Source organism: Hippopotamus amphibius, chromosome 4, assembly GCF_030028045.1.
Source record: "Hippopotamus amphibius kiboko isolate mHipAmp2 chromosome 4, mHipAmp2.hap2, whole genome shotgun sequence".
Taxonomy (NCBI): Eukaryota; Metazoa; Chordata; class Mammalia; order Artiodactyla; family Hippopotamidae; genus Hippopotamus; species Hippopotamus amphibius.
This window is the reverse complement of record NC_080189.1, coordinates 117,167,660-117,192,885: the sequence shown is the minus strand read 5'-3', so window position 1 is coordinate 117,192,885 and position 25,226 is coordinate 117,167,660. Positions and strand designations below refer to the sequence as shown.

Sequence of the window (25,226 nt, the reverse complement as noted above, 5' to 3'; positions counted from 1 at the left end):
TCCCCGTCTCCTAAGTTTACCTGGGTTTCTTGTAACCCAGCATCTCCCCTTGAAAATTCAGTCTGTTCTCATCTCCATCATGTCCTGCAGCTCTTGTGGATTTGCTCTGGGATATGTTAATACAAAATAACCTAGTCAGCTGGGCCTGGGAGAGAATCAGAAAAGAAAATGCACTAACTTCAGGGATCCTTAAAGCCAGTTCCAGATCTTACCAGAACAGGGAGTCAGAACGGACCTGCAACAGGACTTCACAAGGATCACACTGAACCCAGCACCCGCCTTCTGAAGGTGGCACCTGATTCTCTGTCTGTTGCCCGCTTTTAAGTCGCTGAACTTGTTTCTATTTCAGCCTGCATCCCTTCCTTCGCTAAGTGCTTTACTCCGTGCCAGGTGCTGGATACAAAGATGAAAAGATGGAACCCTTGCGTGTGAGGGGCTTTGTCCAGGAGAGAGTCAGACTCACAGGGTGATAAACTTGACAGTGGAATTGGGGAAAGATTACATGGCTCTTTCTGGAGGAATCAGGGAAGGTTTCACAGAGGAGGTGACCCTTGAATCCAGGCTTGGAGAACAAGTAAAATTTCGTCAGTTGGATGAGGGTGTGCGGAGTAGTTGGTGGAGATTTTCTAAGCAGGAGGAACTACACATGCAAAGGCATAGATACTTGAGGGAGCCCAGTGTTGAGGAGTAGTTCACTCAGAAAGCTCAAGTTCAGGTGGGTGACAGTCACAAAGGTTCATATTTGCTGTATGTCAGGGGCTATGTCAGATGCTTTACATCTGTCATCTGATGTTGATCTTCAAAGCACGTCTGTGGTGGAAGATTCTTACCCGTTGTGTAAATGAGGAGAGTGAACCAAGGCAGCTTCACTGACGTAGGTGAGGCCCCGCTGTCCGACGATGAGGCGGCCAGGATGCAGTCCCAGTTTCGCCTGGTTCTGAAGCCCGGGCTGCTACCCAGGATGCCAGGCAGCCTCGGCCTGTCTGCGGAGAGTGGGGGGAGCCCTGGAACCAGTGCTGCCCAGTGGGAAGGGCGCTCCTGCCCCAGCTCTGTCCCCTGACCCCCTGCCTGCCCACGCCCACCTCCACTCGCCCACCCTCCACGCCCCTCATCTTTAGCCACAGCCTGTCTGGGGCATCCACTCTCCCTTCCGTTGGGCTCCTGGCACAGGGAGACAACTCTTTTGCCTTTGGGTGGAGCAGAGGACCAGATGCCAAGTCAAATACCGTCATAGGAACCTCAGGTCGTTTCTCCACAGAGTCCGCAGAAGAACGGCCCTGTCATCCCTTCTGTGGTTTGGGAGTTTTCTCAGTAGCGCTGGGTGTCATCCAAACTGTTACTGTCGAATCATTTAGGAAACCATTCTGCTTTGACTTGGCTCTGCTGCCCGTCTCCTCACCCCTCTCTCTCTAAGAGGTTTAAAACAATGGTGGAATGAAGAGACAGGGCCTCAGGTTGAGGCCCGTGGGCTCGCCATCCACCCCCCAGGACCCCCTGCATCACACGGAGAATGGAGAAGTCACTGGTCTCTGACCTGGACCGGGTCAGAAGACACGATGCAGTGTAAGCTTTTCAGAGCTGACAATGTGTGACCCGCGGCCCACTTCACAATACTTCTCACCCCGAGAGCGCGTGCTCCTGGGCAGTGCATGTGCGTGGGCTCCAGAAAGCTTATCTTTCCAGTGTCGCTGGGGAAGCACTTTAGGAACAGAGGGATGACCGATTTGGAAAGAGCAGTTCTGTGAACTTCCATCTGGAGGTTTGACGTTGGCAGCAGTCTGTTGAGACTCAAAGGCTCCTTGACAAGGATCACTGAGAACCTGAGCTGTGACCTGGTAGCCCAAAGCAGTGATCTCGCACATGGGTGTCTGAAAGTGGTGTGAAAAGGGTGAGGGGTGGGCAGTGAGGGTCTTGGGAGACTCTGGGACCTAATGCTTTTCCCATCCTTTGCCGGCCTCCATTTTTGGTCTGCTGGCTGTTTTCCCTCCAAATTCATCCACTTGTCAGCTGTTGCCTTTGCATCTCCATTTGCTTTGAGTCCCTCTCAAGATGAGGATTCCAGAATTTTCTCCCACAGAGGGCCAGTTACTAAATATTTTAGGCTTTTTGGACCACACAGGCTGTGTCGCAACTACTCAGCTCTGCCACTGTAGCAGGAAAGGTGCCACAGACCATATGTAAACAAAGGGATGTGGCTGTGTTCCAATAAAACTTTATTCGCAAAAATAGGTGGTGGGCCAGGTGGGGTCCGCGAGCCATAGTTTGCTGGCCTCTGTTCTTAGATTTTAATTCTCTTTTTTTCCTTTCTCTTTTTTTGAATCTCTAGAACAGGAGTGAAGTGTTAAAGAGGCAACTGTTGGTCAGTGTTGCCACTTTGGGACTTGCCTCATTTTTGACATTTCAGAAAGTACACTTTGTCTTGTCTGTATAGGTGGTTATTTAAACTGAAAGCAGCTGTGAAGGCAAGAATCCTCTCAGGGAGCCTTTGGTATGTCTGCTACCATGAAATAGTAATTTTTAATGCACTGCCTTCTTGTTAAGTAGATATGGAGCTTAGGGGTATATTGTGGAAAAATTCAGGGGGAACTTTCTGCACCGTACAGTGCCAGGCATGGTATAATAAATGCTTCTTGCTGGAATGAATGAACATATGGAAGTGGAAGCCATTTAGAGATGATTTCTTTACTCATTTAGAGGTGATTCTCTACTGTACATGGATTCTATATGGTAACATGGATTCAGTTCCTTAACCTTTCAAGATCTCGATTGTGAAACTTTTGCACAGCACGTGAGACTCCTAGGGACAGCAGAGAATACACTGGAAGGTTTTAGGTAGAGCACAGGTGAGAAACTCTCATGGGTTTGTCCTGTCATTGGAGGCCAGTGACCACCCAAAAGGCCAGCCTAAGATCGCTCAGCCTTACAGATGCAAAAACACCCATCTTGGCATCCTTCTCTGTTGGACCATGTTTTTAAGGATGGAGAAGGATGAACAACTAGTGATCAGTCTTGCAGTTCATGGCAACTGGGCAGAACCACCTGACTCCCCCTCCCCCAGCTTCCGTTGAAATGCTCAATGGAAGCGTACAAACAGATGTCTGGAAAATAAACATGATAAAATAGCAAAGGGAAAAAATTAGATCAGAAAGTCTAATAATGGCATGAGTCAAACTTCATTTAAATATTTATGTACACCAATAGAAACAATCCTAGGAAGAGATGTATTGAAATGTCAACAGTGGCTATCTCAACGCAACAGAATTACAGATGATTTTTAACTGTCTTTTTTTGGTCCCATAATTTGAAAAAGTTTTTCTACAATAAAACATGCTGCTCTTATACTTTAAAAAGAAGGTAAAGAAGGGGTATCTCAGCTACCTTTGTCTTACTGAGAATAAAAGGGCAGACTCCCCTATGACAGCCTTCCCATCTATCCTGAAGCAGTGGCGCTTTCTAGAGAAAAGCGATTCAGCCACAGGTGGATGCTGGGGGCTTAGACATCGGCAGGCAAGTGCTTTCTCCACTGTAGCCAGTCAGAGCTGGTGTGATGCAGTCCGGAGGATGGGGCTGCCCGTTAGGAATCAGTTTCTTGGGGTTGCCCGATATGATCATTTGCTTCTCTTTGGTGGTTCTTCAGAGAACATATAGCCTTTCCCTCTCCTCTTCTCAGCCTGTTATAAAGCACCACAAAGTTAAATGAGCAAGCGTGTTGACCTTTTATATGTGTATTCTAAAAGCAGTTTCTAAAGAGATGGATTTCATTTGGAAAGCACTGCAGAGAAAGGATAATTTCTTAAACATATTTGAAAGCACAGCTCTTATGTAGAAATTCTTGCTTTCTTAAGACGTGATGGCTAGGATTCAGGAGGTTTCTTGGAGATACTGATGACAATGGCTGCATCATTTTATGGGGTCAGCCTCTTATTCCTAGGGTCCAAGCCCTCCCTATTTGCAAGCAGAGCCCACTTTCCACAGAGAAAAAGACCTTCTGCTTGGTAAGGGGTCCTGGGTCACAGCTTTGCTATTGGTGACACTGGACAAGTTCTAAGAGTCCTCCTATGTCTTTCTGCTCCAACTCAAACCCTACGCGTGTCAAAGAGATGCAGCGGGATGGAGAGTGACATAGTCACCAAGGAACTCCAGCCATCCCATTCGTCCCTTCTTAGTAACTGTCCCCCCTCCCCACCCCCCCACTTCCAGCTGTCCCTTTTCTCCATCTTGGTTTCTTCAGGCCATTGTCAAGGTGGCTTCCTCTTGCCCTAGCTCCCTAGAGTAGGGAACAGCTGGCCCCTGGGTCTGAAGGCTGCCTATGAAGATGTTCCACCAAGAGCACAGAGCTTGTTACATCCCTCCATGTTTGTCCTTATTTATTATTTTAAAATGCAGCGTGTGAAGGACATCATAAAATGTAACTCAGCCTTTTCTTCGATGTTATGTTCCAACCCACTCCTGGATTCTGTCCTTTCGAAATGAACAGCCAGCCATGTAAAAATCCAGTCCTTTTTTAAAAAAAACTTATTTTATATTGGTGTATAGTTGATTACCAATGTTGTATTAGTTTCAGGTGTACAGCAAAGTGACTTGGTTACACACAGACATATATCTCTTCTTTTTCAGATTCTTTTCCCGTTTAGGTTATTATGCAATACTGAGCAGAGTTTCCTGCTGTACCTTGCTGGTTATCCATTTTCTGTGTAGCAGTGTGTACATGTCAGTCCCCCCCAAAGACCCAGTCCTATTGTTTTAATAGACTTCGCTTGGATTCTTTTATTTTGTTCTTGGTTCAAGAATCTGTTATAACTTAGAGAAAGACCATGACTTCGTGAGAGTGGATATAAAGTGCTGAGCCTCGTATGTGGCCATGGTAAAGCGTTAGGAGGTTATATAGGTGATATCTGGTCATATACAATATAAATAACGAGCTCTCCAGAGTCTCCTGTGGCCCCTTCTCTTCTTTTCAAGGGGCTCATTTTGGCCAGAAGGGGGCAGTGTGGCACATGTGACCTCCCCCGTAACAGTGGCAGAAGCTCTTTCTTAAATGATAGGTATTTTTGGAACACTTAACTTGATTCATATTTTTTAGTGTATACCTAAAATGTCCAGGGCAACAAGGCTACAAAGACCACGGTGAAATAGGCCTTTGGTTGTCTGCAATGTGACAAGGGCAGTGCGCGAACCCCTGGGGCTGTGTGGCGTGTGCTGTATGCATAGCGCTGGGTGCTGTGGGGACGGGGGTCTAGGAGACGTTACGTGTAACTGGAGAGACACCTATGGAAGGTGTCATGGAGGTGGACCTGCCGAATGGTTCTAGGACTGCCAGACTGCCAGACAGGGTCGACCAGCCCTCCAGGAGGAAGGACAACCACGCAGAGGCCCAGAGATGGAAAAGGACAAGACATGCCGGGGAGCAGCTAGAGCCAGGTTGCTTTGGGCATAAAGTATGTGAACAAAAGGATGATAAGTAAGGCCAGAGATGCAGGCTGGGTCCAGTCACAAAGGTTAATAAGGGTTTTAAGAGATCGAACTCTATCCCATAGTAATGACCAACATTTAGTGGGCATTTACTAGGTACCAGGGGGTTAAGACCTTAGTCTGTTCGGGCTGCCGTAACAAGATTCCACAGACTGGGTGACTTATAAATGACAGGATTTTTTTCTCAAGCTTCTAGAGGCTGGAAATCCAAGGTCAGGGAGCAGTCATGGACAGGAGAGGGCCCTCTTCCAGGTCACAGACTTCTTGTATCTTCCCATGGCAGAGGGGCAAGGGCGCTCTCAGGCCTCTTTTATAAGGACGTTAGTCCCATTCATGAGGGCTCTGCCCTCAAGACTGAATCCCCCACCAAAGTTTCTATCATAAATGGATGTTGTATTTTGTCAAATGCTTTTCCTGCATTTACTGATGGGATTTCTATCCTTCATTTGGTTAATGTGGTGTGTCACATTAACTGATTTGCAGGTGTGGAATCATCCTTGCACCTCTGGAATAATGCCACTTGATCATGGTGCATGGTCTTATTGGTGAAAATAGTTTGCCAATGTTTTATTGAGGATCTTTGCATCTGTATTCATCGGGGACACTGGCTTGTGATTTCTGTGATGTCCTTGTCTGGTTTTTGTACCAAGGTAATACTGGCCTTCTAAAATGAGTTTGAAAGTGTTCTATTTTTTGGAAGAGTTTGGGAAGGACTGGTCTTTTTCTTTAAATGTTTGGTAGAATTCACCTCTGAAGCCATCTGGTCCTGGACTTCTGTTGCTTAGGAAGTTTTTGATTACTGATTCAATCTCTTTACATGTACTTTGTTCAGATTTTCTATTTTATGATTTAGTGTGGGTATGTTTCTAGGAATTTATCCATTTCTTCTAGCTGTTCAATTTGGTGTATAATTGTTCATGGCAGTCTCTTATCCTTTGTATTTACTGTAATAGGTGTAATATCTCCTTTCATTTCTGATTTTGTGTCTCTTCTTGCTGAATCTAGCTAAAGATTTACAATTTTATTTTTTCAGAAAACTAGCTTTTAGTCCCACTAAATTTGGACTTCATTTTTTTCTTTTTCTGGTTCTTTGAGGTGTATAAAGTTAGGTTGTTTATTTGAGATCTTTCTTGTTTTATCAAGAAGGCATTTATCACTATGAACTTCCCTCTTACAACTGATGTTATTGCATCCCGTAAGTTACGGTATGTTAGATTTCTTGATTTTCTCTTTTGAGCCCTTGGTTGTTCAGGAGCATGTGTTTAAATATCCACATATTTTTGAATTTTCTATTCTGTAATTGTTTTATTCTATAATTGATTTCTACTTTTATGCCATTGTGGTCAGAAAAGCTGCTTGATAAGATTTCAGTTTTCTAATTTATTAAGACTTGTTCCCTGGTGGTCCAGTGGTTAAGACTTCACCTTCCAATGCAGGGGGTGCAGGTTTGATCTCTGGTTGGGGAGCTAAGATCCCACGTGCCTCGTGGCCAAAAAACTCAAACATAAAACAGAAACAATATTGTAACAAATTCAATAAAGATGTTAAAAATGGTCCACATCAAAAAAAACAAAAAAAAACAAAAAACTTGTGACCGAACATACTATCTATCCTGGAAAATGTTTCCTGTGCATTTGAGAAGAATCTGTATTCTTTTGCTTTTAGATGGAATGTTCTGTAAATGTTAAGTCTGTCTGGTCTAACGTAGTTTAAGCCCAGTGTTCCTTATTTTTCTGTCTGTATGATCTATTTATTGTTGATGGGGAGGTACTGAAGTCCCCCACTATGATTGTATTGCTATTTCTCCCTTTAGGTCTGTTAATATTTGCTTTATAGACTTAGATGCTCCTATGTTGAGTGCATAAATATTTACAAATGTTAAATCCTCTTGATGAATTGATCCCTTTATCATTATATAATGACCTTTGTTTCTTATTATAGTTTGTCTTAAAGTATAAGTACAGCTACCCCAGCTTGCTTTCAGTTTCCATTTGCACGGGATATCTTTTTCCATCCCTTTCAGTCTTTGTGTGTCCTTAAAGCTGAAGTGAGCCTCTTTTAGGGAGCATATAGATGGGTCATATTTTATATCCATTCAGCCACTCTGTCTTTTGATTGGAGATGGTTCATTTAATGTAATTATTGATAGGTATGTACTTGTTACCATTTTGTTCATTTCTTTCTCGTTGTTTCGTAATTCCTTTGTTCCTTCTCTTGCTCTCTTTGTTGTTTGATGACTTTCTGTAGTGGTATGTTTAGTCCTTTATATCTTGCTCATCTACTATAGGTTTTTGCTTTGTAGTAACCATGACGTTTATATAAAACAACTTATAACAGTCCATTTTAACTCAGCACCTAGATTCAGGCTAGTTGGAAGCCAAGCCCTCAGGTAGACGCTTTTACAGTTCGCAAAGATCTCTTTCAGGAGGAGACTGGGAGATGGGCATTTCCGTCTGCTCCCTCTGCATTGAGCCCGTGGTGACAGCCAGTTAAGAACCATTTCTTTGTTTGCTACCCTCCTGATGAACCCACGAACACGAGCCCCACTGGCCACCAGAGCCACACTATCAAGGGACGTGTTCTCTGGGTGGCAGACACAAGAGCTGGGGTGTCAGGTGTGTCCACAAGCCCCTTTCTTGGAGACACCATGACCTGGCGTGGGACAGAGGGAAAGCATGATGGTGGCACTGCTGGCCGTAGTGTTGGGAGAACATTTCAGTCGGCCTTCGGTTGTGTGTTCAGTTAGAAGCCTGCCCCCCAGGCCAAAGCGTTCCGGAAAGCCGATCGGGTGCTTTTCAGTCGGCTGCCTCTGCGCTGGGCCCCGGTGCAGGGTAGCCAGGTGAGTGTGTGTGAGCCCTTTAAGAACAGTTTCTCAGCTCACTCATTGCCTGTGGGTCTCATGGATGCAAGCCCTGGTGGCTTCAAATCTGGCAGTCTCAGGGGCTCGACTCTCAGGTGCAGGTCCTAAAAGTTAGGGTGCCGGATGTGGGGTTCAGCCCTTTGGTCCTCAGGGATAACCCAGAGTTGTCAGTTCCCTCTTGGTTGCAGTTGCTGCACCGGGTTTATGATGAGATGCTCTCAGCCTCTCCTACCTGCGCGTTTTTCCCCTGGTTGCCTGATGTGCAGGAGTCACTCAGGCAGTTCTGGAGTTTCTTTCAGGGAAAGATTTTCTGTATGTAGCTGCAGATTCAGTGTGTCCATGGCAGGAGGTGAGCTCAGAATCCTCGTATGGTTCCAGTTCAAGATGGTGACATATCTCTTTGTCTTTTTGATGACAGGTGTGAGTGAGGTCTCGTGGGTTTTGTTGTTGTTGTTGTTTTTCAGGCCAGGCTTTATGGAGGCCCCTGCTGCAGTGGGGGGGGGGCGGGGTGGAGAGCAAAAACAAACAGCAGGTTCCCTTGCTTGCCTGCTTCCCAAGGGGAGCAAGCTTGTTTCTTACATGGGGTGAGGGTAGAGGTGTGTCCAGGTGTCGGGCCGGAGGGGCGGCTTAGGTGTTTTGCCTGCCCCTTAGGTGGTGGTGTGTGCAGGGGGCATGCGGGTACCCTGCTTTTGCTCCAGCTCCTCAAAATGGCAGTTGGATTTTTTTTTTTTGGTCTCTTTGATTCTTTTGTCCAGAATTTTCCCCAACTGAGCACCCACGCAGTTTATTTTTAGTCCCATACTTAAAGGGTAAGAGGCCAAAGGTCTCTTCTCCTGAAACTTCTTCCTGCTGGACAGGGGCCGCACAGCCAGACTACCCTAGAGGTGTAGGAGTCCCTCGCTGACTGTTCCAAGGACCTGTAGGGACCTGGGCCATTCTCCACCGGAATGGGCTGGATTTCTCGAACTATCACGAGTCTTACTTCAACCGTTGGAGCCTAAAAGACACAAACTTAACCAAAAGGTTAAACAAACAAGGGCTGAAAAGGAGAACAACAACAAAAGCCATTAAAGGGCCTAGAAAGGGAAGGAACCAGATTAATTGTTGACCAGACAAGGAAGGCGATGTCGCCCCTGCAAAAATTATGAAGCCACCCTGCCTGGGCGTATGCTGCCTCCCTGTTAACTTTTCCCTGTCCTGTCGCATTGATCCAAGTGCAGCAGGAAGTATAGTTATCGCACAAAAACTCTGCCTTGTTATGCCAGAAGGTACTCAAGGGCCACACGATTGTTGAGAATCACATCAGCCAAGGAAATAAGAGAGGCCCCTAGACCCCATTTAAGGCTTCAGATAGGAGCCAACCCACTACATCATTTTACTTACCTGTTGATGGTGCCTGTCTTCTGAACAGGTATCTCAGATCTTCCAGGGGCTCACAGGGGCGTTGTTCTTCTGTTGTGACCCGCGGGGTTTCTGGAGGTAAAAGCTTTGGTCTGGACAACTGTACCCAACTAGATACCCCTTGCAGTTTGACAGCAGTGGGGATGGTGGTTACAATTACTTTATAGGGGCCCATCTATTTTGGCAATAGTTGGTCTTGGGTGACCCCTCTTTCCAGGTGTTAAGAAGAACTTGGTCCCCGGGGTTTATTTGTGAGGGAACTGCCCCTTCCTCTGTAGTTTTAGCAGGGGCGGCAGTGCTTTGCAGGCATAGTCCTGGACTGCCTTCTGAACTTGTCCTAGGTTAATAATATCTCTAAGGGTCTGGTTCATGTCCTCATCCAGTAGACTGTCAGTAGTAAGAAAAGGCCTGCCATAGGTGATTTCAAATGGGCTAAGTCAGACCCCTCCTAGGGGCACCTGGACCCTGAGGAGGGCAACAGGGAACAAGTTGGTCCAGGGTTCATGAGTCTCTGGGCAGACCTTTGCTAATGTTTTCTTTAAAGGATGGTTCATTTTCTCTACCTTCCCTGAAGACTGGGGGTGCCAGGAGGTGTGTAGCTTGGAGTCTTATCCCTAGGGCTGTTGTGAGCTCCTGTGTGATTTTGGCAATAAAAAAGGGCCCGTTATCACTCTGCAAGGACTTTGGAAGTCCAAATTGAGGAATTATTTCTTTTAAAAGGGACTTAGAGACGTCCATAGCCTTTTCAGGTCAGATGGGGAAGGCTGCTGACACTTCCACAGGATGGGTTGAAAACACCAGAAGGTATTTATTTCCTGATCATGGGGCATATGGGTGAAAGTAAGCCAGTCTTCCCCTGGATATGTCCTTCGGCCTTGAACTGGCCTGAGTAACGAAGGGGGGGATTGGATGGCTCTGTGGGTCATTACGGGCCCATAAATCACAGGCAAGCGTTACCTGTTCTACTGTTCTTTTAAGCCCCTTTCCTGAAAAAAGCCTTTTGCATCAAGTCCCGTAGGGCATCCCTCCCATAGTGGGTGGCATCACGTAAGCTCTTAGTTTCCATTGTTGGGCCTCAGGGATTAGAACCTTATCCTCCTTCTTATATCGGCCTGTGCTTCCCTTCTCAAAGCTCCACTTCTCAGCATTTTCCTGCTCCTGTGGGGAATGCTGGGGAGGGCTAGGGAATCCCGGGGGGCTGATCGCTAGGGCTATAACTTGTTCAGGTTCCTGCAGTCGAGCTGTCTGTTTCGCAATTTAATTTGATCAGCGTTGCTGTTCCCTTGGCTCACAAGGGATCCATCCCTCTGAGGAGGACTGCTACCTGGGTCGGAAGCTGCACCGCTTCTAACAGAGACATCCCTCTTTCCTTCCAAATGGCAGCATGAGCATATAGCACGTGGAACCTATATTTAGAGTCAGTAAAAACATTTAATTTCTTATCCTTCCCTAATTGCAGAGCTCTCATTAATGCAGTTAGTTCAGCCTTCGGGGCTGCTGTCTGGGGTGGCAGGGCCTTGGCTTCTATGACTTCATCTAGACTAACTACGGTGTACCCCACCTGCCGGGTCCCCGTCTCTAAATCTGCTTGCATCAGGAAACTGTACGACCTCAGGGCTGTCAAGAGGCTCATCTAAAAATCAGACCTGCTAGAGTAAGTTTGTTCTATGGTCTCTATACACTGATGCAATAAGTCTCCACTCTGGACTGCTGGAAGCAGAGCTGCTGGGTTCAGGGTTTGGCACACCTTTAAGTTAACGTCGGGGGTGTCCATTAAGAGGGCCTGATATCTTGTTAACCTTCCTCCAGTCAACTAATGATGTCCTTTGACCTCCAGCACACACTGTACCTGATGCGGGGTTAGCACATCTAAGTGTTGTCCTGGGGTGAGCTTGGAAGCCTCCTTAACCAGCAGGGCTGTGGCCGCAGGCAGCTTGACTGTCCTAGGGCCACTGAGCCCAGTTGTTTTGAAGAGGAAGCCACTGGTCTCTGATCCAGTCCCAGATTTGGGGTCAGGACTCCTAGTGCTGTCCCTGACCTCTCGTGAACATATCAGGTAAAGGGCTTGTCCAAATGTGGAAGCCCCAGTGCTGGTGCCCTACTCAACTCAGTCTTTAGCATCTCAAAGGCCCGCTGGTGGTCCTTATTCCATTGAAGGGGTTCCCTTTCTCCTCCCTTCAGAGCCTCATATAGGGGTTCTGGTGTAAGGCCATAATTTGGAGTCCAGATACGACAAAACCCAGCCATCCTGAGAAAGCCTTGGAATTGCCTCTTTGTGGTTGGAGATGGTAATGCACTAATAGCTGTTTTTCGATTTACAGCCAGGGCTCGAGCCCCTGGGGTCAGAACAAATCCTCAATATTGAAGCTGGTCCTGTGAGATTTAAGCCTTGGTTGGAGAGACTTTATAGCCCCTTTTTTGCCAGAAAAATTAGGACCCTAACAGTATTTTGATCTGAATCCTGTTTGGTCTCACTACTTACCAGTAAATCATCAACATATTGTAGCAGAGTTCCCTTCTCAAGGCTCAGTTCTCTCAGTCCCCTTGCTAACGCATTTCCAAAGGGATGGGGGCTGTCCTGAAACACCCTGCGGAAGCGCTGTCCATGCAGAATGGGTGGCCTCCAGGACGTCAGGGTCCCTCCATCAAAGGGAAAAGGGTGTTGAGAGTCTGGATGGAGGGGAATACAGAAAAATGCATCTCTCAGGTCCAAAACAGAAGTACTGAGCACTCCTGGCACTTGGGAGAGGAGGGTGTAGGGCTTGGCACCAGTGGGTGGATAGGGATGATGGCCTCATTCACTGCTCGTAAGTCTGGCACAGACCACTACTTCCCTTCAGGCTTCTGAACAGGGAGGTCGGGGTGTTGCCAGGGGCTTGGCAGGGCCTAGTGGGGCCAAGTTTTAGGCATCTGCTGAGCAGCAGTTGGATTCTCTTCAGGGCCTCGGGCTTTAAAGGATATTGTCTCTTCCACGGGTATTTTTCCCCCGGCCTTAACCTTGTGTTTATTGGGAGAACACATTTTACCCTTCCTGGCACCGAGCTATCCTGAACTGCATGATCTACCTGTTCTGGGGGAGCCCTGGGGAGTATTTTTGATGCCCAACGGGTGGGTCATCTGGGGTCACTCATAGCTGCGTCCTCTATTTGGGTTCTTTACCTCCCTGGACCTCACCCTGTCCTAAGAATATACTAGCTCCTAACTCATTTAGCAGACATCTCCGGAGGAGGGGGACAGGGCATTCTGGCACGTACAAAAAGGAGTGAGCAATAATAATGGACCTGATTCCACAGGTAAGAGGAGATGTAATTGCCTCCCCTTGGCTGTCCATACAGTCCTGGCTGGGGAGGGGGCCGGCTGGCCGAGTCAGAACAGAGCCGGCGGCTCCAGTGTCTACAGGAGGTCCAGTTCTCCCACGTGCCACGTGCAGGGTGACCCGAGGCTCCGCCAGAGTCACGCGGACGGATCGAGTGGGATGTGGAGCCGGGCGGGCGCTCGGGCCCCGTCCGTCAGTGTGCGGGAACCTCTCATCCGAGAGATTCGTAAGGAACTGGGGCCGGGCGGGTCGGGGATGCCCCTCGGGCGTCCCACAGGAGGGTGCTCAGGACATTTCCAGTGTCCGGCCTCATTGGCCGTCCAGGGGCCCCTTGAGGTGGCAGGTGGATCGGAGCAGCCAAGAGCTGCGTCTTCTCTATCAGCCTCTTATCCTCGTTGGCCTCCTCCGTCAACGTCTCGGTTGTTTCAGACCTTGAAGGCCTCCTCCACCAAGGCTGCGCGTGGGGTTTGGGGCCCAGCCTCAAGCCTTTGTCACTTTCTCCGGATATCAGGAGCGGCTGGACTCCCCTCTGTGGACTCAGGGACTGTATGGGTGTCCTTCCTGAATGCCTGCCACCCGGCTCAGGAAGACTGCGGGGTTTCCACCTTTTTCCTGTGTAGCCTCTCGGATCTTATCATACTTTACAGGCTTTACCACACACCTTTTCATTCCTTCTGAGAGACAAGTAATATAATGTCTCATCCTAGCCTGGCCCACACCATCTCACAGTCTCAGCGTGGGTCATGTTCTGGGACTGCATCTCCCCACCTGCCTGATAGACGTGGTGGTGTGGACTGGTGGCCAGTAGCCATCTGCGTGTTCCGTGGCTTTTCTCAGTATACGCTCCTCTTCACCCGGGGTGCAGCAGCGGGCCAGAACAACCACAATGTCCTGCCAGGTGAGAGAGGATGTCAACCCGAGCCTGATAAATTCATCCCTAAACGCGTCAGGCTTCTCTGAGAACCTGCCAAACTTCTCCTTTCAGTTTCCTAATTGTATTCCTCCCACTGCACTCCAGTCATCCCTCCATTCCCTTCAGCTGCTTCTCGAAGACGGCGGGGGTAAAGGCCTTGTGGGCAGAGGTGGGGGCTAACCTTGAACCTGATCCTGGGAAAACTTTGTTCTCTTAAGAAAGAGAAACCAAATCTAGTCTCACATCAACTTACTCTTAATAAGATCTATTTACTTAATTAAATTTCATCTAATCTTAGAAAATCCTGGCCACATACAAAATTCTTTTCTCAATGTTTCTCTTCTGCAAACCTGCAGCTTCCTGTAGCCATACTTTGTCCCTTATTCTTTCCCCATTCACAAATAGCCAGCTCTAGGACAAAATCACCCTTTTTCCTTTCAACAGAATCTATTTCCATTCCTCATACCTTCTTTTTTTACGCATCCTACTTTCCTTAGGCAACCATGAACTGTCTTTTACATTAGCATTCCGTAAATTGGTAAAGAACATCTCAAAGGGGCACCAAACAGCTTAATTTCTCTCTCACAAGACAAAGGTAGGTAAATTTAGCCCTATTTAGCAATTAGTGTTCCAATATTTTATCTTATTTGAAATGGCCTGTTTATTCAATTAATTCCCATCATTTAACTTAATTTAGCTTCAAACTTACCAAAATTTGGAGAGACTGTTTTAGATGGACATTTCCAAAACATAATTATTCCTATGTAGTTTACCAAAAAGTTCTTATCCCAGTTACATTTACTTAAAGATTTTAATCATATCAGGTTATTTTCCATGTCGACAGATTTTATAACAGGAACAATATCTACTTGTTAACGTCAAGTAACCCTGGATACAATGAAAGTATTGTACTTAATACTGATGACTCTAAAGATGGGTCTATATTAATTAAACCCACAGCTTAAGCTACGCAAGTTAATTTCTACAGAACCAGAGATCTCATAGTTTTCCCACTTAAATTTAAAATGGCCCTTTTTTTCTCCCCTAGTCTGGAGGACCACAGATGATTCAGGCAGTTCCTGAGGGCCCAGGCAGAAGAGTTACATTGCAAAGGCGGAGGAGAGAGATGCAAAGGCGGAGGAGAGAGATGCAAACTCCTGTCTTTTCTTTTTGTTCTTTAAAATCCCACTAAGTAACCCAAGGCTGGAGTCTCAGGCGGTGTGGGCTGCGTGTATGTGCTCCCAATGTCGGCAGAGACTTGCAGGAGCGGTTGGACAGACAAAACTACATCACAAAAATACGAATCACAAAACTTAAAGACACACACAAGAAGTTTTCAGGATAAAGAGGACGGGAGGGGTGAGGACCAAGAGAGAGGTAAAGGAGGAGGGATGGAAAAGACTGAAAAAGAGATTGCCGTTTCAACCCACCCTCTGCAGGTGTCTATGCAGGCCCCAACCTGCACGCTTCCAGAAAGGGCCAGTGAAGGGGGGGAGCACCCTGTCCACTGCCTACCAGGATGATCAAGCCTGGAAACCAGCCAGTTGTACGTCATCTGTGGGTCCCCAGCCCACAGGTGGGACTCTCACCCACGTGTACACCAGTATATAGAAATCTGCCACTTTAGCCTGTTCCCAGTGGGAATTCTCCTGGCGGCGGGAAAATAAAGCTGAGGATATTGGGACGATCAGACTTCCAGCCACTACACGATGTGAGGTCTGAACCACTCTCAGAAAGCTCCAGTCAGGGAGAGCCCGCTGGACCACGGTGTGAGGCGGGCCTCTCCCGCCTTTGCCCTGTCACCCGTCAAAGTGAGCTGCTGCCGGCCAGAGGGAGCTGTAGCTGCCCGATGTCCATTCTCTCGGGAGGACAGGACAGAAGGAGGAGAGGACAGAGGGAGAAGCAGAGATTTCAGGAGAGGGAAAGGGACAAAGGGGACGGGGAAAGCATTGCCTTAATGAGGGTCCTGAGGCCCTCGGGGGCAAGAAGGCAGACTTACCAAATGTGGTGACACTGAAAGAAGAGGTTCAGGTGGCCGCTTGTCACCCACAGGGAAGCTGCATTCAGTGGTCCCGGAGGTGCCCAGATCCTCTCCCCAGAGGGGGACGAGCCCCACGTTGGGCGCCACAAAATATGTTACTGACCAGGGTTCTTGGCTTCCTTGATCAATAGAAATGGGTCAGAGGCCTGACAAGATCCAGGCCCGGCTTTACGGGGGCCCTGCTGCAGCGGGGAGACAGAACCAACACCAGGGTCCCCTGTGTGCCCGCTCCTCACTGTGGTTTTGAGTTGTATTTTCCTGATGATTAGCGATGTCTAGCACCTTCTCAGTTACTATACCTTCTCTGGAGAAATACCTGTTGAGGTTCTTTGCCTGAGAGGGGCTGGAGGACACCCACGGACCACTGCAGAGTCCACAGCCAGGACTGATGTTTATTAATCTTATAGCATAAAAGAAAAAAAAATCATTTAATGCATTAACATTTTCACCTATACAATTTGCATATACAGGGAAAAATAGGTTCTGTGGACACAACACATTACTAGATAGGCAAGCAGTCAGAAAGCCAGGCTTGCACAGGTGCGTGGAGGTGCAGGACTCCTGCTGGGGTCCCTTGATTGATCCCACAGTTCTCTTAAAGGCACTTTTGTTCATGGATAGATGCTGATTTTTTATTGGGCAGGGGAAGAGGGATGTCTTATATGGCCATGATGCTAATAACAGTGTTAGTTGCTTTATGTGTGTGTGTGTGTGTGTATATATATAAAATAATAATATAATTATACTATATATAATATATAAATATTTATTTGCACATGTGGGAATGTTGCTATCAGATGAAGTCCCAGAATGGCTAGATCAAAGGGAATATGCAGTTTTCACTTTGATAGTCAGACTGCTCTTTATAGAAGTTTACACTTTACCCACAGTAGAGGAGAATGTCTATCTGAGAATGCCTATTTCCCCAAATGCTGACTCTGATTTTACCAAAGGGTAAAATCAAAATTTCATTTTGTTAAGAGTAGGGCTAAGTTTTCCTTTTTCCATATGTTTGAGATATTTGATATTATCTTTCCTGTAGACTGTCCATATCTTTGTGCATTTTTCTGTTTCAGGTTTTGGTCGTTTACTTCTTGGGTCACTAGAGCTCTGTCCTTTTTGCTAGAGTGACAGATATTTAGAATATCTTTTTTTTTCCCCTGTAAGAAACCAAGGTGGCTTAGGTAAGACATAAAAACCCAATTTTTCAAAAGAGATGCTCGAGCCCATCCCACGATGACTAGAAAGGTTCCCAGAAGGAGAGTAATTGCAGCTCAGTGCAGGCAAGACCCTTTCGTGGAAATACGCTTAAGGCCCTCTGTGGACCCAGGTTCCTGTCCAACTGGGTGATCTCAAGCTTTGGGTTTACTGGAAAATGTTCTAGACCCAGATTGGAGTTGAACAGGCAAAATTGCTGAATGAGAGCAAAAAGCGAAGAGGGACCTGCTCCAACAGGAAATCAATAGGGTGCAAAATGATAAGTGGGTAAGAAGACACACCAGGGAGTATCTTTTAAAAACAAAATTATCTAGGGTACCCAAACACAGAAAGCAAAAGGGGGGTGGGGGCTCTCCATGTGGGGTCCACAGGCGGAAAGCAAGAAGGGGGCATGAGGGCTGTCCTCGTCCCGGGGCTGGGGCCATCGGTGACATCGGGGTCAGTGCTACCAGGCTGGCAGCACCAGGCAGCGCCCCTGGGGAGGTTTTCTGCATCTCACCTGCCCCGCCTGGCGTTTCCTCCCCAGCTCATGTGTTCCTCGGTGCAGAAGGCCCTGTTTGAGGAGGAGGACCACGTCAAGAAGCTGCAGCAGAAGGTGGCCACCCTGGAGAAGCGGAACAAGCAGCTGCGGGAGCGGGTGAAGAAGGTCAAGAGGTCCCTGCGGCAGGCGCGGAAGCACGGCCGCCACCTGGAGCTGCTGAACCGCAAGCTGAGCGGGAAGCTGGCGGCGGCTGCGGGCGCGCTCCCGCACATCAACGCGCTGGGCCGCGAGCCCGCGGGCGCCCCCTACCTGCGGGGCTAGAGGGCTGCAGCCGCGGCCCTGCCCGGTACCCTGCGGCGGGGCCTCTCACAGGGAGGAGAAAGGGATGCTGTGTGTACACACAGCTCAGGAACTCTTGTAGACGATATTTTCCTATGCATTTGGTAGTGGCTAGTGGGTTTACAGCGCAAGTCTCCTATCTCTTTGACTGCTGGCCTCCTGCCCTTCTCTGGCCTGGTCCCAGACCCAGTGCGCTGATGCTGGCAGTGCCATGTGCTTGCCTGGGGCCTGTTCCTGGCTTCCAGGAGCAGCTTGGAAAAGGTGCACTTACTAGGGAAAGAATATTTTAGAATCTCTAGAGGTACACGAACTCGAGGGGTGCAGCCTCCATTTCCAAAGGCAGTGTGAGCCCAGATCTGAGCACCAGGACAACCATTAGTTTGGAGGCGTGACGGGAAGCAAGTCGTGGAAGCTTCTGGTGTCATTAAGACTTAATGAGCTCATCACAGGTCAGGGAATGGAGTCGGGTGGCAGGCAATTAAGTAAGATGAATGAGACCTGATTTCCAACATCAGTTGCCCAGAGTTACCGAGGATTCCCATAGGTCACTTTAAAGGGGAATTGCCTTTGTGGGCCTGTCATGTTTCATCGAAGCACATTTCTAAGTTGGAAGAGCCTGAACAGTATCTCAGCTCCTGCTAAATTCTAAGTTACTGTTTGCTCAGTGAGTGTTTTCAATTTCTCCAAATTCGAGGTGAGCTGACCCAACGCGCTGTGAACTTCTGTTATGCAAAGACACCTCCTTACCTACTGGGGTCAGGGGAACTTGCCTTGTTGCTGTCCAGGCTCTGCTCCCAACAGGGCTTCTTGCAAGTATTCCGACCTTGGCCTCTTTATGCAGATGCTTTCCACCCACGGGGACTGTCCAGACAGACCTCAGGAGTAGTGTTCACACCACTGCATTAGATCCTGTGTACAATGGCTTCACCTTCTTTGGGAAGAAACCTTTGGAGAGAATATTGCAAGTAAAAGATATTCACAATACCTAACACTTGAGCCCTTCACTTAGCCACATGTGATCGAGTCCCAGTTGTGTGATTAAGAAGTGCCCATCCCTTAGTTAACTTCTGCTGATGGCTCTCCAAACCGACCAGTTTTCCTTCCCTGCTGTTTTAGGTAGAAGCTGCCCCTTTACCACCCCAGACACAGCAGGGCCTGACAATGCTGTCCTCTCCAGGGGAAATGGCCGTTAGTGTCAGATTTCTAACCACTGCCTTAGAAAAACCACATCCTTCTTGCTCTGGCAGCCTGTCTGGGGCATGAGCCTTGTGTCACTTGGGTCTTGGTGGCAGGTGACGGCCACAGGGGAGAAGTCATCGCCCTGGACTGCACAGCATGGGGGCTTCTGCTCAAGGGCTCTTCACTGCCAAGCTTCCGCCAGCACTTTACCCCCTGCAGTCTTCATCGTCTGCTACAACAGGAGGCGCATTCTTCTGGTTTATTTTTCCCAGGGACGTTTCACGACAGCAGTTTCGCTGCCACCCAAGGGAATGACAAGCCTAACGGTGATTTACAGCCAGCGTTTGGAGAACTGTGGAAGCTGGACCTCTCCGGCTGCATTATGTTCTGTCTTCTCAATAAATATGAGCACTAGTTCAGCCACAGCAGTAAAGCAATGTGTGTTTCTTTTGGAGCAGGGGGACTGCAGTATTTCCAGCTTTGGCCTGGAAAGGCCATTTAGATCCTCTGGGGGAAACATCTGCGGGTCACAGGTGGGGCATTTAGGAGACAGAGCTCAAGCCTGCTCTGCTTCCCCTGTTGGGATGAAGCTGACCCTCTCTCTCCCTGAGTTCCCATCTATCAACACACCTGCACACAAGCAGTGTTATCCTGGCCTCGCCTCACAAGGGACACGCAGCTTCATTAATCAGTGTCTCCAAAAGTGCACTGGGGTCTGTGCCAGCAGGAACGCCCCAGGTCCCCATTATCTGCTTTGCTGTCATCTTACCGCAGCCCTCACCACCTGCTCATTGTACTAGTAGGAGGTATTCATGCAAGAAAAACCCAAGAATTGCTCAGAACTTGACACACTTTCGCTGCCCTGTCGTAGCACCATCTCTGAGCTGTAGGCCATGGTTAGTTCCACTTGGTGGATTAAGGAGGCTAAGTGACTTTACCAAAGTCACACAATAAGCAAGAGGCTGATAGAATCTAGCGTCTTTAAACCAGGGTCCCCAGGAGTCACAAATTGGTGGCATGTGGGCCACATCTTGTGTGGGGATGAGGTTTCTGTGTTGAATGTCAGTCTTCACTGGACTAAATGTTTCAGGCCACTGTCTCTGCTACTATCGCACCCACCCCGTTTTGTTTTTTGTTTTTTAATACACATCATGCATTTGTGGTACCTACCCGGGCAGCAGAAGTTAACAGTGGTTCCTGCTCCTGTGGTGCAAGCCCTCATCTTCCTCTGGGGGGACAACACACACTGATCACAGCGACTGTGGATCAGTTTTTGGCTCAGCAACGTCCACATCCTGTGATGATTTAAACAGCAAAACCAAAACCAAAACAAAGTACCCAGCATGTTTTAGCCTCTTGTACATACATTTAATATTCCCAGTCATTTCATAAATAGTGATTCTGGTCACCGTTTTCCAAGAGGACTCTAGGGCTTCAAGAGATGAACTTGCCCAGTATACACAACTAGGACAGTCAGGCTCCAACCCTGTCTTCTTTGCCCTTTGCACGTGCTCACCCATAGAATGGGGAAAACCACACCTACTGTAAAGGCTGTTAGGAGGATTGAAATTACTTGCATAGATGCTTAGTGTATATGCCTGACACCGCACATGCATTCAATAGATATTACTCACAAGAACAATCTGTATTATATTGAAAAATACCAGAAAGACTCAATGCATGTCAGAAATGAGTGTTTGGTGGGATTCCATGTAATTTTCTTGTCACCTTTCCAATTGCCGTGTAATATTCCAGCTCTTTTCCATTTTCCTTGTTTCTGCACCACCTCCTTTTCCTTCACATTCAGTAGTTAGTTGTTCCTTCAAATTTACCAATAAAATGTAGTCCATCAGAGATGTGTTTCCTTACCTTCCTAGGGTCGACTTAAAAAATGTTCAACCTAAAAGTTGAGAATTACGTTTTATCTGGTGGACATACTGAGGACTTAAGTCCAGGAGGCACCTCTCAGATAGCTCTGAGGGACTGTTCTGAAGAGGTAAGGGAGGAGACAGGTTATATAGGAGTTTTTGCAAAAACAAAGCAAAACAAAACCAGATAGAACGTCGAAAGATTACTGTTAAAGAAAAAAACCCAGACAATGCAAGTTAATGAACTGAGTGCTTTTCTACATATGGGGAGATGCAAGAGTCTGGGCTCACTGAAATCACTCCTTTTTATTTAAGCATCTTAAATATCTAGGGCCAGGGTCCTGTTTTTCTCCATCCCAAATCCCTTCAGGGTGCACAGTCAGGGACACTGCAGTGGCTGCTAGCCTGCGGGCTGCAACATCCTTTGTTTACGGATACGGCAGGGGACATTCTTCATCCACACTAGCTTGTCACTGTCTAGCTGGCCCCCCTTCTCTCCTCCCTTCCAACTCCAAGGAAAGCACATCCCTCTGGGCCACATCCAGGGGCAAACCCTTGCCCTGTTATCCTGAGTTCCTATTGCTCCTCTCAAAACCTGGCTCCACCAATGTTCCCACTTTCATCATAAATCTTTTCTTTGTTGGGATTCCTTCCCTTATCCTCCAGCCATGCTCAGATCTATCCATCCCAGGAAAAAAAATGAAACAAAACAGTTTAGAAAGTATTGAGGCTGTCCTTCCAGGTGGTGACATAGACGGCTCCTGGACTCCCCTCCTCCCACAGACTCACCTAATGAATAGCTACACACAGAGCAACTCCCTCTGAAAGAAACTCAGAAACTGGCCAAGCACCTCTCATACAATGAGGGGCCAAGAAAATACCTACGTCAAATGAGCAGGAAAGGCGAAGACACATTCTTGCCGTAAACCCCAACCACAGCACAGAGCCGTGCAACTGGAAGGAAATCCCCAAATGCCAGTTTCTCCTGGAGGGGTGAAGGGTTTGGACCCCACATCTACAGCCGCAGGTTTTAAGACTCCCACCGGAGGGGTGGGCCTCCAAACACCTGTCTCTGAAAGCACCGGGGTTTGCGTCCAGGAGATCCACAGACTCTAGCAAACAAAGAAGCAGCTGTTAAAGGAATGAGCTCGCACTTCAGCTGCCACCTCAGGGTCGGCCAGAGGGAGCAGGGGTCTGCTTGGATACTTTAAAAGCTGCTGCCTGAGGGTCAGGCTTCTAACTGAGCACATATCTAGGGGCTGCCTGCGATCCTCCCCAAAGACCAGGACACCACCCCTGTCCTCTCTCTTTGACCTGCTCCACGTTGCCAGTATCTCCCTGAAAGAAACTTGTACACACGTCTGCACCCCAGCCTTGTGGCTGCTGGTAGCTGATGGGTCCCCAAATCACCTGGCTCTGACAGTCACCAGCGCTTCCGTTCACAAGTCCCACAGCACTAAAGAAAACAGAGGCAGTTTTAAATGGGCCATCCCCCCAGGGCTCAGCAGAGAAGGAACATGCAGAAATGCCTGTCCCCCACAGTTCCCCAGAAAGGGGTCTATTTGCATACTTCAAAAGCTTCCGCCTGAGGGTCAGCCTTGTAAAGTATCAACCACCTAGGGGCTGACTGCAATCCTCCCTGAAGACCAGGGAAGCCTGCAGACGCAGACGCCTATTCCTTCCTCTCCCTCTGGGCTACCCTAGGTTGCTAGTTATCTCCTTGGAAGGAGCTTGTACACATATCTGTGCCCCAGCAATTGTGGCCATCACCTGAGGGACAGGCACCCAAATTGCTTGGTTCTGGTACAGGACTTACACTCATGTCGCAAACAAAGACGTTCTTAACTGACTTAGGAGCACACCCCTCTCCCTGGCCACACAGCTACACACCTGGGCCCAGTGCAGAGGAAGCAGGTAAAAACACCCACCTCCCATTTCTCCGGGGAAGATGCCTATCTACATACTTTCCCAGCTGCTGCCTGAGGGCCCAGCTGCCAATCAGCCTGCATGTAGGTGCTGACTGTGATCCTTTCCTCTGGAACCCTGCCAAGTTGGCACACCTTCAACGACTGGGAGGCACTGGGAACAAAGAAGGCGGCTCAGACAATCACAAAAGTTACAGGAGCATAAGCCAGCCTGATAGATAAAGTTCATCTATACAAGACCACTCCAGCAAGACTGGGACAGGAGGCTGCTTTATCTAATGCACAGAAACAAACACAGAGTCAAGGAAAGTGAAGAAACAGAGGAATATGTTCCAAACTAGAGAACAAGATAAAACTTCAGAAACATCTTAATAAAACAGAGATTAGTAAGGTATCTAACAGTTCAATCAAGAGACACAAAGATGCTCGATGCTCACTGTGGTCAGGAGCATCTTTGCTCCACCATCACTTCATGAACAAAGTGAGAATTTCAACAAAGAGATAGAAAATATTAAGAAGTACCAATCAGATCACAAGGCTGAAGAATATAAAAGTCAACTGAAAAATTCAGTAGAGGGTTTCAACAGCAGACTTGATCAATTATAAGAAAAGATCCATGAACTTGAGTTAGGGCAGTAGAATCCACCTAATCATAGAAGCAAAAGACAAAAGTTGAAGAGAACTTCAGGGACTTCTGGGACACTATCAAACAGACCAGTATTCACATTTATAGGGGCACCAGAAGGAGAAGAAAGGGAAAAAGGGGCAGAAAGCTAGTTCAAAGAAATAATGGCTGAAACTTTCCTAACCTGGAGAAAGAAACAGGAGTCTAGATCCAGGAAGCCCACATTTTCAAAAAGGATGAAAACAAAGAGACTCATACTGAGACACATTATAATTAAAGTGTCAAAAGTTAAAGACAAGGAGAATCGTAAAAGCAACAAGAGAAAAACAGCTTGTTACATACAAGGGACCTCACATGAAATTATCAGCAAAAATTTTTTAGCAGAAACTTTGCAGGCCAGAAGAGACTGGGATGTGTATTCAAACTCCTGAAAGAAAAAAATCTACCAACCAAGAATAATCTACCCAGCAAAGCTGTCCTTCAGAATTGAAGGAGAACATGTTACACGTACAAAACCGTAAAGACTCCACCAGGAAAAGCTGTGAGAACTAATAAACAAATTCAGTAAAGTTGCAGGATACAAAATCTATATACAAAAATCAGAATTGAAGGAGAGAGTTTTCCAGACAGACAAAAACTGAAGGAGTTCAGCACCAACAGACTAACCCTACAAAGAATGTTAAAAAGACTTCTTAAGCTGGAATAAAAGGGCACTAATTAGTAACAGGAAACATATAAAAGTGTAAATCTTGCTGATAAAAGTGAATATGTAGTCAAATTCAGAATCACCTAATGCTGTAATGGTGGTGGATTAATCACTTATAATGCTAGTATAAAGGTCAAAAGGCAAAATGGTAAAAATATAACTACAATAATTTGTTATAGGATACTAAAGATAAAAATATGCAAATTGACATCAGAAACATAAAGTGTGGTGGGAGGGGAGAGTAAAAATGTAGAGTTTTAGAATCATTCAAACTTAAGTTATCAGCTTAAAATAAACTATTATAACTCTTAGATGTTTTATGTAAGCCTCATGGTAATCACAAAGCAAAAACCTACAGAGAACACACAAAAGATAAAGAAAAAGAAATCTAAACATACCTCTTAGAAAACTCATCAAATCTCAAAGGAAGAGAACAAGAAAAGAAGAAAGGAATAGAGGGGTTACAAAACATCCAGAAAACAATTAACAAAATGTCAATAAGTCCATATCTACTAATAATTACATTAAATGTTGGAGAACTAAATTCTCCAACAAAAAGATGTAGAGTAGCTGAATGGATTAAAATAAACAAAAAAATAAAACCAAGACCCATCTATTTGCTGCCTATAAGACTCACTTTGGCTTTAAGAACACACACAAACTAAAAGTGAAGGAATGAAAAAAAGATCTTTCATACAAACAGAAATGCCCAAAAAGCCGAGGTAGCTGTATTTATATTAGACAAAATAGTCCTTAAGACAAAGACTGTAGTAAGAGACAAAGAAGGTCATTATATAACAATAAAGGGGCCAATCCAATAATAAGATATAACATTTGTGAATACTTATACACCCAACATAGAAGAAACTAAATATATAAAAC

At 46.9% G+C, this 25,226-nt stretch overlaps 1 protein-coding gene across 1 annotated transcript in view; it reads left to right on the top strand.

Annotated features, from left to right (window-relative positions):
* The window catches only part of CCDC3 (coiled-coil domain containing 3), a 99,093-nt gene extending 79,314 nt beyond the window's left edge, over window positions 1-19,779 (top strand). Inside the window, exon 3 of the mRNA XM_057733821.1 lies at window positions 17,748-19,779. Coding sequence (XP_057589804.1) covers window positions 17,748-18,023 — 276 coding nt within the window. The 3' untranslated portion in view covers window positions 18,024-19,779. The remainder of the gene's footprint in view (window positions 1-17,747) is intronic.
* The last annotated feature ends 5,447 nt before the right edge of the window (window positions 19,780-25,226 follow it).